Raw genomic sequence first — 11,836 nt, 5'->3', positions numbered from 1 at the left:
ATTCTGTTACCATTTTGTAGTTTGTGGTAGAAATCTGTTCTTCGATTCTCAACCACATTACCTAATTTCTTTTTTTATGTTTTCATTGAGTCCTTGGTGTAGACAAGCAAGTTTATGAAATCAACTGGTTGCCTATGAAATGTTATGTAGCGTTCTGATGATGATGATGATGATTATTTCAATTTAAAGGCCACCCCCTCATCAGGTTACAAGTTGACAAAATATTCCATCATAATTATTGTTTTGAATAAAATGGCAAATAAACTAGTGTGGTTAATTAGTGTAGTTGGTTTAAAAAGTGTACTTACTGTAATTTGTAAAAGGACACACTCCCTAAGTATTTGTCTCAGGAACTTGCTGTTCAATTCTAATATATCAAATTCTTTGAGCTTTTCATTGTGTGAAGCTCTGGTATCACGACTATTTTACTCTTTCACTCCCAAGATCTAATTAGTATTTCATCCTACTGTCTGCCATAGAATTGTTTGATATTACTTGAGAGAATTTAGTATTGGATCAGCTTAAAGTCCACCAAGTTATATTCTGCTTTATTTTCATCACTTTTCTTCTTGTTATTGTACTGATGTTGTAAGGAGAAGTTCTCTCTTTGTCACTCATGGGAGTTAAAGGGTTTAATGTTTGCTAACTAGAAGTTGAATGAATGTTTCAAGAAACTTACCCAAACCTCCCTTCCCTGCCACCGCATGCTTTGGTATGTTAAAAGAAAAACTATGTTGGATCTGCTACCCCTGGTAAGCTTGAGGGAAGCATTTTACTATACTCTGTTTTCCGACTTTTCAACTGGAACAACGAACTGCCTTTAAAAGGACGATGGGATTTATTCATGGAACGCAACAGAAGTGGAACCTCAAAAAGATATTGGCTGGATATACCGTATGTCCTTGAAGTGCTCACGCTCAAGGGAAAATGTTATGCAAAAGCCCCCCCTCGAATAAGCGTTCCTCATCCCTCGTTCCTCATTTGCTTACGTGGGGAAACAAGGAAAGCCTGTTTCTAATGCCACTTTAGGTGAGACTTTTTAAAGCTACAACAACAGGGAAATCAGCACAGGAGAGAGGTTTCTTTTCTGTTAAAGTCACTTCCAGTTATTTCTATCTCCTCATGCTTGCAGTGTTCTTTATGTGCTTTTTCTGTAATCTTAATTTTTGTCCTGTTGCTGCCCTCACCCATTAAGGGACCCCCTCCCAATAAGCCCCCTTCTAATTAGCCGGACGAGCGCTTATTTGAGGAAATACGGTAACTAGTTCAATTGTTGTAGACTATCAGCAGAATCCCCCACTTTCCCGTCTGTGCCTCTGTTTAGAGAGACTAAACAAGTGCCGTGCTTTTGAAGCAGGCGTGTGATCGATCGTCGGCTGTAATGTGTCGCCCGAAAGGGACTGAATCGATCGTAAGGCGTCAGACTTCCAACTTTATAGGCAATCTATTACAAACTCAACCCTAAAATTAGACCCAACGGAATAGACAATCTCTAATGACACCTCTCTGACAGGTCCAGGCGAACTTATTTTCGTGATAGTTTCATCAACCGAGTTGATGATGTTAATTGGCCACAGTAAAGAGTTTCAAAGCTGACGTTTCGAGCGTTAGCCCTTCGTGGTTGCAGCGGAAGAGGTAAAAAAATTCACAAAATACATCAAATTCATGCTTCCATCTTAAATGCAAGCAGTTGACTATGAATAACATTCAGTTCGTCGGATTCATCCATATCCAGATTTGAACTACAGGTAATGTTTTACTGAGGGCTAACAATTCAAAAGTTAATCAAAAGCTTAGTATAATATTACTGAAGAGAATGTGTAATCAAAAGTAATTGCGTAAGCGTGTTCCTTAATCGCAGAGTATGGGGCGCCAAACCAGTCAATATTCCCTCTGTATTTATGCGACCCAGTCTACTTTTTATACGGTCAGTTCGACTTTTTATACGGTCAACTTTTTACTTTTTACATGATCAACTTGAGTTTTTATGTGGTCAACTTTTTCTTTTAATAGGATCAAGTTTTACTTTATATATGGTCAAGTCGACTTTTTATATGATCAACTTTTACTTTTTACATCGGTCAGTGTTAAGGCAGACTGCAGATTTCAGACTGCAGACCGCAAACCGGGGGTTAAGTGCACACTGAGGGTAAAATGCTGACTGAAGACTGCAGACCAAGGGGGAAAGGCAGACTCGGTTCAAAAACAATCCGCTTCCCCGGAAAAACTTCAAGAGTGAACTGGGTTCGAGGCCGCATAAGTTAGAAATAATGTTTCGAACTCCACGTCCTCAGATGGTTTGGGCGTTGACATATTGTTTTAAGGTAATTGTCTGAATATGCAGTTTACAGCCGGCTAACTACATTTCCCTTATGCATATAAGAAATAAACAGTTCTGCTGGGCAACATTAGGTAGCTTTCATCACACATCGGAAATTTCAATTACTTGGACAATAAAAACCTGTTTCTCGTACCTTTGTTTTGCGCTGCGAAGATAAGCGTGACCTTGGAATGGTGCTTTGTATCAAAAGCTTCAAGACATTCAACAGCTCGCTCTTGCGCTTCACAATCAGCTCGATACCGCAGTCATAAACGGTTGATTCTTCAAGAACCGAGTCTGCATCTTACCCCAGATCTGCAGTCTTCAGTCTACATTTTACCTCCGGTCTGCAGTCTGCAGGCTGCGTTTCACACAGAACGATATAAATAGTAAAAAGTTGACCATATAAAAAGTCGACTTGACCATATAAAAAGTCGACTTGACCATATAAAAAGGAAAAAAAGTTAACTGTATGAAAAGTCGACTTGACCATATAAAAAGTAAAAGTTGACCATATAAAAACTCGAGTTGACCATATAAAAAGTACAAAGTTGATCATATAAAAAGTAAACTGAGTCACAGAAATACAAAGGGAATATTGACTGGTTTGGCGGCCCATAGTAATGTGCATATTGGTGACGTGGGCTTACACATTGAAGTTTAACAGGGGTGAGGGGTGGAAGGGATTCCTGTTTATCGGTACGATTTGGCTCAGCGTCAGCTGTGCAGATGGTAGAGTTTCTTTCGTTTATACCGAGGCACGAATCGCGTTATGAGTTCCCAGTTTCGTTTCTCGTATCAATAAAAAAGATGAATAAAGTTTTTTTTTCTAATGGTGCAGAATCAATTATGCCCCATACGGCTGCTACTGATCCGTCATCTCCGCTAGGAACGCTTCCAAGTCCCTCACTACGCTATCGAATGATGGCCTTGCTTCGGGATCCTGATTCCAGCACCTTTCCATGAGTTGCCAGCATTGTTCTGGAAACACATCTAACCTCTCTGGTGTCTTGTTGTCAACGGCATTCATCACGAGCATAGCCAGAGCTCGAGAGTGGCAGTTTATATTCTGTGGTTGGTTGCCCTGGCCTTCGCACACTCGCCAGAGCAACATACCGAACGCGTAAACATCAATGGATTTGTCGTACTGTTGTTTCATCATTTCGGGCGCCATGTTGATAGGAGTACCAACCAACGAGTTACAGGTGAGACCCTCGGGTTTACAGAGACCTAGATCTAACTTGGCGTTGTTTTTCTCGTCCAACTAAAAGGAGAGAAAAGGAGAAAATCGAATTTTCTCCTCCAAAAATGTAATGTACCATTTCTATGCTATATGAATTCAGATTATTATTATTATTCTGAAGTCCCCTTTTGGTTCAGTAGTCGGCTTCTCTTAGGGAACTCTTCATAAGCAGAGACTTACATAGTAAACACCCACAACAGCCCCATTTATTTCACAATCAACGTTAACAGGTAGCGTGACGGTACTCACCAAGACGTTCTTCATTTTAACATCGCGATGGATCAGCTCCTTTCCATGAAGATACTGCAAGGCTTTGGCAACGTCAAGAGCTATCTCAAACCTCTTTCTCTGGAAGGGTATACCTGCTAAACCATCATGAAGATCGCATCTCATTCGCTCTGAGACAAGTTGTACAGAAAGGCCACGAGTTGGGTCGGATTCGATTACGGTGCATATAACGGGTAGAATGTTCGGATGGTGGAGAGCTCTGAAACGGAGAAGTTCATTTCAGTAAATAGCTGGGGTAAGAAAAGAAGAGCGCTTAAACAACTTTCAAGAACTTCCTTAATCCTTCGAGTGTTCGGATAAACCCCTGAGAACATGGAAAAAAGGAATCCTATTTGCTCTTGGAAATGATTTCTCAAAATACGGGCGAATCTGTATCGATAACTCTAAACGAACCCATCGACCATGAATGAGACCGCGCGTTTTTTTGCATCTATTTCAAAACGCTACGTTACCTTATCATCCTGATATTGCACATTACCTGGTATTATGAAGTTCCAGGGTCAAGTCCTTGAGCACCTCCTCTGAAGCGACACTTACCACCTTAACAACACAGGGCCTTCCTTCTGGAGTTTTAATGTTGTCACAGGCGAAGACACTTTCCTGTGCCCCAGTCCCAATGAGCTCTCCTTTGACTGGAAATTCAAACTTGAACCTGTCTATGACCCCATATGCCTGCATCTCAAGAAGTGCAAGATTGGGAGCAAAGCCAAGAAGAGTTTCCCTTTGCATGTCCTTGATGGTCTCTCCACGATCGAACAAGTCTTGGACTTTTCTTATTTCACCGGTGAACTCTTCGTGGCAGTCACAAAAAAGCTGTTTCAAGCTTGTGACGATTTTCTGAGCCATGTCAGATGGATTTACTTTCGCAAGGGCATTTGAAGCAACATCTGTCTTCCATTTCTTGGAGCCAACTTGAACCTCTCCACTGATGGTCTTGATAATTGTTTTGATCGGATTACGAATTGCCTTGTAGAACCGCACGCTTAATTTCTTTATGGAACGGAGAGCTGCACCGTCACGTTTTGAAAACGTGATTTGAGCTTCGTAAGAAGAAAGAAGGCTTTTGCCAAGAGCGAGTGCTGCCGATGGAATGTCGTTGTCTCTGGCAATTTCTCCTTGAATTTGCTTTATTCTGTCTTTGAGGTGAACAAGGAACAGATCTCTGGAGCCTAACATCATTGTTAACTTTTGCTTGATTTCTCCCTGGAGTTTATTGACCACCATCCCCTGAATCTGGTCCTGACAGTAAGCCACAGCTGCTTTCTCTTTTACATGGCCACTTGACGGAATGGTGAATTCGGTCAACACGTATTCAAAATCTCCTGCCTCCTTTAGGATGTCTTCTCTGGCTCCATTTATGGCATCACTGAGGAGTTCTTTTATATCCATGACCCGCTTTTCGTCCTCCAGGTCGCGGATTATGTTCTCGTGAACTTGCTGTTCCTCGCGCAAAAGTATTTCTAACGTCTTCAATGTTTGCTTCTTTCCATTTTTCAAAAAGTTGGCTTTCTGAATGAAGAAATCCAAGCATCTGGATAGAATACGCACGAGGGTTTTGCACACACACTCTACCCTTGCACGTAAGGATTCTTTAGCGAACTCTTTCAAGCTGTTTTGAAATCTCTCAAAGGCTTTCGTGTAATCTGCGAACTCTTCGAAAGAAGCTTCGGGATTTTTCTTCTCCAAAGCGTGGTACTGCTTAATGCGCCGAGCTGACAGCCCATGGAATCGCTCGTTTTGATTCATGGGCAATTGAGAAGGAAAATGGCCGTTTTGGACAAGTCGCCGGTACACCCGTGTCTTCCTGCTGTTCTGTACTTCGAGCTCTCGCTCTTTCCGCGCCTTCACTGATGCTACATGACTGCTAGGTTCATCTTCCTCATCAGATGATTCGGTACGATCTTCTGGTTCCAGTTTGTTAACAACGAAAAAAATTGATAAATCGGTCTCTGAGGATGTCATTTCATTCAGGATCTCTCTATCCTGGCGAGGAAAAAAATAACAATTTATATTAATTGATGATAACACCGTGTAAAGAAAAATTATTATCACATAAACGGCGGTGTTATTGAGGGATTTCCAGCCCTGGGAAAAGCCGTAACAACACACGTGGAAAATATCATAATTTTTCACGTGTGTTGATGGACAATCAGCTGCTGCACGTCACTTGCCTTTGGTGCCACTCGGTCAGATTGATGAATGAACAGCGAAGCCTTCACGATTCTCAGCACAAGGTAGTTTGTCAGAACTTTCACGGATTATGGCGGCTAAAACACTAAAAAAATCCTTATCGCTGACAGACAGTGAGGTTCAAACTTTCTTAGAAGGGGAAACAACCAATATACAAAAAGAAAAATCGAGATTCACGAATTCAGTGGCTTTGGTGTTGGCATTTTTCGCGACTGAGAATAAAAATCGACAACTGAAAGATTCGTCACTGGCCAAATTTGTATGAGGTGCCATTCCCGCCAAAATTCAGCCCTTCTGTTTTTTCGTAAAGGGTACTTGCATTTTCGTAAATGGTACTTACATTTCTGTAAATGCAGCCTTCGTTTTTTTTATATGGTACCTCGACTTTGTAAATGGTGCCTATAATATTGTAAATGCTGCGTCGACAGTTGTTTTCATAAATGCTGCCCCTATTTTTTGTAATCTGTGGCTATTTTTCCTTAAATGATACTAAGAATCTTCTCAAATGATGTCTTTACTTTTGTAAATGCTGGCTCGAGTCAATTTTTGTAAATGGTGCTCTTTAAAAAATATGGTGCAGCAGTTTAGGGACTAAACCAGCCCTCTTTATGGAGCAAAACCTGATAACTAGTCATTTCCCGCGTTTCTTCCGTCAACATGGCGGACGACCCTGCAAATGCGGCGAGGATGCTGTCAAGGGTCGCCGAAAGGCTTACGAAACAAGTCATGACCACTGTTGAAAGTATTCCAAGCTCTTCAGCAGTGGAACCGACGGCCTCTGGCTCTTCAAGGGTGGAAATGGAACTGAAATCGTTATTTCCACATCATTATCATCAGCCGAGCAATACCAGTAGTCGCCTAAATGCAACGTTGAATAACCCACAAAGGGGTAAAAAGCGAAAGGCCAAGGGATCGGAGGGAAAGACCAAAAAGTGTAAAATAATTACACGTAAATTTCTCTGTTTGAGCGACATGGATCAGTTGGAGACCCCTGATGCTGAAGAACAGAGGGAATTGCTGATGGCCGGTCTGGGGAAAGTGAAAATTTCTGTACCCGAGGAATCAAATGAAATGGAAATTCGAGACCTTGTCATAGAAACCTTCCCAAAGTTAATGGATGCAGGGGGTTTTGAGCTGATCTATGCAGAACCGCGGAAGAGAGATTTGAGAATTATTCCCCCTGGACCAAACGGACTCACAATTAAATACTTTGTTTCATTTATCGGCCAAGTAGTCTGGGAGCAAATGTGGTCCCGTGTGAAGTTCGTGCTGAAAGCAAGCACCTAGTGTAAAAGTGTTCATTAGGACCTACTAAACATGAAAAGTTATGGTGCCAGCTTTGAAACTCGCTCAGACGGCTTTTAAGGGAGGTTAAATTCTGACCCATGAAATCCAGCATGGAAACGAGGCTAAAGCACATAATTCCTCATAACTTTGTTAATAATAGACGAAAATACACCAAACTTGCTCACATGATTGGACATGATCCTCCCTGTTGATTTATGCTAATGTACATAGGTCACGTGACCTTACGCATGAAAGCGAGGCTGAAACACATAATTTACTATAAATTTGTCCAAAAAAATCCTTATCATGCCAAACTTGCTCACCTTAGTCAGTTAGACATCTTGCATCGATTGGTGCCATTTTGTAGTGTCACGTGACCCCATACATGGAAACGAGTCTGGATATATCTGGTAGCATCGTGTAGGATGGCATTTGTCTTGCCAAATGTATTAACAACTACTAGGCAGATAGATATCTGGTTATCCGAGTTCAGATATAAAAACTTCAACTAATCATTGTCCTATGGCCCATAGCACAGGGACGAGACGGATAAAGCAAATACTGCGGAGACTCCATTTGAGAATCTATCTTGTACACATAATCAATAATTTTGCCAACTTATGATACTGGTTCCATGTATTCATTTTCGCATGTATATTGGAACAAGGGCAGAAAAAGAAAATAGCGACTACTACTATTTTATATATACAGTCATGAAAGTCTTGCTGAATATCTATATACATTGTTCTGTTGTCCATTCCTATGGAATTTCCTGTTCGACTTCGTCTTCATCATACTCATCATCACTCTCAGCATACTCGTTCTGGCAATCTTCAGAGCACAGACAGAGATCAGTACAGACAAGTCCGGCTTTTTGACACTGACAACGGTTGTTAGAGCAACGGGACTTGGCGCACTTGCATCGGACAAGCTGTATAATTGCCTCTGGAGCTGGTGGAAGATTTGTCATAACTGGTACCCTCTTTCCATCTTCATCTTGCCATCCATAGCCTTCTGGTGAGGGCAACACCGGGTTTGCTACATGATCGTTGTTCCAAACAAGAAGCTGGTAGTGCGCTCTTAGTATGGCTTGATGGAGAGCAGCTTGTGTGGGCGGCAACCTCTCAGACTCAGCTTGATTTTTCTTAAAGAGGGACCATCTGAGGGCTTTGACAGTTTTGATGTCTGTCTTTGGTTGGTACATCCGACAAACCAGCTGTTCCACTCCACTTCTTGAGCCGTCATCTGGCTGTTCCCCACAACCGAGGTTAACAAGAGCTTGCAAGATAGGAGTGCTGGCGTTATCAAACTCATCCCAACAGGTGGCTTTTCCCTTTCCAGAGAAACTCCCAGTGACATCTGCTCCGGTCAATGCATGAAATGCTGGCAGTGCAGCCGTCTAAGTGGGCCCAAGGGCGTCTTCGATTGACTTCAAGTTGATAACTCTAAGACTACTGCCGGTCCCAGTAACAAAGCAAGAGTTGGAGCACAAATCTGGATACCGTCGGAGAGCCAAAACAAGAACATCAGTGTCAGGAGAATATATAGATAGTTGGGTAGCACCTCGAGCAGAGGCATCCAGAGCATGTACAATAATCTTCGTGTCGGCTTCTTCTTGTGTATACATTATCATTACACCTTTTTCGCTTTTATTTTTTTCATTCAAATGCTATACATACAGCATTAATATGCATTACAATGAGTCAACGCTATTGTCCTGGATGATGTGTTCACCTTTGGCGTGTTTTGCAATTCAGCCTCATTTCCATGTATGGGGTCACGTGACACTACAAAGTGGCACCAATCGATGCAAGATGTCTAACTGACTAAGGTAAGCAAGACGGTTAAGAATATATGAAAGTCATATATTTGAACTGCGGATAAAGACGTGAATGAAAGTGATCCTCCCAGTGATGTGCACTACTTAGGCAGTAGTGAAAATAAGGCCTGAAAAAAAATTCAGGCCTGTACGGGATTTGAACCCATGACCTCTGCGATACCGGTGCAGCGCTCTACCAACTGAGCTAACAAGCCAACTGGGAGCTGGTCATGATGGTGGTTCTAAATAAACCCGTGAAGTGATGAATAGACGGTTAAGAATATATGAAAGTCATATATTTGAACTGCGGATAAAGACCTGAATGAAAGTGATCCTCGCAGTGATGTGCACTACTTAGGCAGTAGTGAAAATAAGGCCTGAAAAAAATTCAAATTCAAACTTTTTTTCAGGCCTTATTTTCACTACTGCCTAAGTAGTGCACATCACTGCGAGGATCACTTTCATTCAGGTCTTTATCCGCAGTTCAAATATATGACTTTCATATATTCTTAACCGTCTATTCATCACTTCACGGGTTTATTTAGAACCACCATCATGACCAGCTCCCAGTTGGCTTGTTAGCTCAGTTGGTAGAGCGCTGCACCGGTATCGCAGAGGTCATGGGTTCAAATCCCGTACAGGCCTGAATTTTTTTCAGGCCTTATTTTCACTACAGCCTAAGTAGTGCACATCACTGCGAGGATCACTTTCATTCATAAGGTAAGCAAGTTTGGCATGATAAGGATTTTTTTGGACAAATTTATAGTAAATTATGTGTTTCAGCCTCGCTTTCATGCGTAAGGTCACGTGACCTATGTAAATTAGCACAAATCAACAGGGAGGATCATGCCTAATCATGTGAGCAAGTTTGGTGTATTTTCGTCTGTTATTAACAAAGTTATGAGGAATTATGTGTTTTAGCCTCGTTTTCACGCTGGATTTCATGGGTCAGAATTTAACCCCCCTTAAAAGCCATCTGAGCAAGTGGCAAAGCTGGCACCAAAACTTTTCATGTTTAGTAGGACCTAATAAACACTTTTACACTAGGTGTTTGCTTTCAGCACGAACTTCACAGGGGACCTTATTTTGTGACATTTGCTCGCGGATTTGGACCGGGGGGGTTTGTAACCAATTGAGGAATATTGGTTAAATAATTGGTTTGTAACCAATTGAGGAATTGTAACCAATCGAGGAATCGATCGTGTTGACAACGAAAACCTTACCTGCTTTGTAAAAAGATTATGTCCATCCACCACGTATATAACAAACGCCAGAGGATTTTCCAGCTGCTCTTTTACCAAGTTGTCCAGCGCTTCACTTTCATTTATTCCAGGGGAGTCTATGATGGTTATACCACACTTCAAGAACTCGATATTTATACCGGTCTCTACGATCGCCCCCACTCTTCTAGGGTCGTCACGATCATTTGGTCCGAGCTCGATCTTCTCTCGAGGGATTCTGTTTCCCTCCTTGCCCATCATCTTTATCTTTTCTAAGGTTTTACCATCTTTGTCAACCAGGCGACAATAAGGTTCCTCGGCGTAGCAAACGCGAACAATTCGCGCGGTGCTCGGTTGATCTGATGTAGGAAGCGCTTTACAACCTAGGAGCTCGTTGATTATGGAGCTTTTCCCGCAGTTGATTTGCCCGACAAAAATGAGTACCGGCTCCTGATCAAACAAATCGGTAACGTCCTTCTTCTCCCTAGCTGTGTAAAGCAGCTCAGCAAGGGCGTCATCGAACTCTAGATGAACATCCGCCATTGCCGCTGTTTGAGCCATTACTCGAATTTCTTCTGGAGAAGCTTGCACGGGCGAGATTTTGTAGCGAAGTTCTTCTGCAACATCTGCAATACCTTTATCGGAAAGGTTTCGAACGATTTCATCGAAGTATTTTACCATGTCATAGTGAACTTTTTCCAGCGTAGCCTTGCTTTTCCTGAAATCCTCGAACAAGTCTTGAGATGCCATGGCTGAAAGACTCGACAAGACTGGAGAGTACTGTATCAGACGTCAAAGGATATTATTTATTCAATTCATTTCGTGGAAAAAAAGAGGAAGTCAATAGTCATCGATTACCTTGGATGAAAGTTTAAAAATCTGGTACGGACTCTTGTGTAATAGAAGACTGGAGCACGCAGCCCGCAGTGTCTTGCTATACCAATCTTCATTATTGCATCATGTTAACTTATATTATGATATGATTTAAAACTCTCAATTTTCCTTAAGAAGACTTCCTCATTAAGTTCGAACGCTACTCTTTGGATCTTACTAAAGGTCTTCAGGTTGACAACAGCGCAAGCGGTTCAAAACGAAAATGACAGACCCGTCAAAATAATCTGGGAAGTTCTTGGCTATCAAATACTTCCCGTCAACGGTCTATTACAGTTACAGTTAGCTTGAAAGCTCTTGGTCTTTTCATCTCGTCTTGGGCGGCTGCCGGGGCCGACGGTATTGGTTGAATTACATGAAAAGTGAATTCAATTTTGCCAATGAATCCCCCGCTCTGACCGGTGAAATTGATATAAAACAAAAACAGAAAAAAGAAAAAAACAAAAACAAAAAAACAAAAAGAAAGAGTAAAGACAAAAACAAAAACAAAAACAAAACAACAAGTTTCTGATGATAGCAAAGATGTGTACATGTCTGAATTGATCAAAGAAAAAATTTATAATGATGGGGAAGCTCAA

At 41.7% G+C, this 11,836-nt stretch overlaps 2 protein-coding genes across 2 annotated transcripts; both read right to left on the bottom strand.

Annotated features, from left to right (window-relative positions):
• Positions 1 to 249: 249 nt before the first annotated feature.
• LOC149044557 (dual serine/threonine and tyrosine protein kinase-like) lies at positions 250 to 11,121 on the bottom strand. Its single transcript, XM_089209597.1, has 4 exons — positions 10,371 to 11,121; positions 4,330 to 5,834; positions 3,813 to 4,050; positions 250 to 3,584 (listed from the first exon to the last, which is right to left on the bottom strand). The coding sequence occupies exons 1-4, from the start codon at positions 11,115 to 11,117 to the stop codon at positions 3,186 to 3,188; spliced, it is 2,889 nt and encodes a 962-aa protein (XP_089065723.1). The 5' UTR covers positions 11,118 to 11,121; the 3' UTR covers positions 250 to 3,185.
• On the bottom strand, positions 8,047 to 8,749 carry LOC113684746 (uncharacterized). Its single transcript, XM_089209603.1, has one exon. The coding sequence runs from the start codon at positions 8,530 to 8,532 to the stop codon at positions 8,089 to 8,091; it is 444 nt and encodes a 147-aa protein (XP_089065729.1). The 5' UTR covers positions 8,533 to 8,749; the 3' UTR covers positions 8,047 to 8,088.
• Positions 11,122 to 11,836: the final 715 nt, after the last annotated feature.

The sequence above is a fragment of the Pocillopora damicornis genome, chromosome 6, assembly GCF_964200805.1.
Source record: "Pocillopora damicornis chromosome 6, jaPocDami1.2, whole genome shotgun sequence".
NCBI classification, from domain to species: domain Eukaryota; kingdom Metazoa; phylum Cnidaria; class Anthozoa; order Scleractinia; family Pocilloporidae; genus Pocillopora; species Pocillopora damicornis.
Note: the sequence above shows the minus strand (reverse complement) of the source record. Positions and strands in the feature narration are given on the sequence as shown.

What these genes read in the sequence shown, in the direction of transcription:
- LOC113684746 (XM_089209603.1), bottom strand. Translation starts at nt 8,532, where the DNA reads ATGTACCAACCAAAGACAGACATCAAAACTGTCAAAGCCCTCAGATGG.
- LOC149044557 (XM_089209597.1), bottom strand. Translation starts at nt 11,117, where the DNA reads ATGGCATCTCAAGACTTGTTCGAGGATTTCAGGAAAAGCAAGGCTACG. An exon ending in CTGGAACTTCATAATACCAG is followed by an intron (nt 4,051 to 4,329) that starts GTAATGTGCAAT and finishes TCTCCGTTTCAG; the next exon opens with AGCTCTCCACCATCCGAACA. An exon ending in TTAAAATGAAGAACGTCTTG is followed by an intron (nt 3,585 to 3,812) that starts GTGAGTACCGTC and finishes CTCTCCTTTTAG; the next exon opens with TTGGACGAGAAAAACAACGC.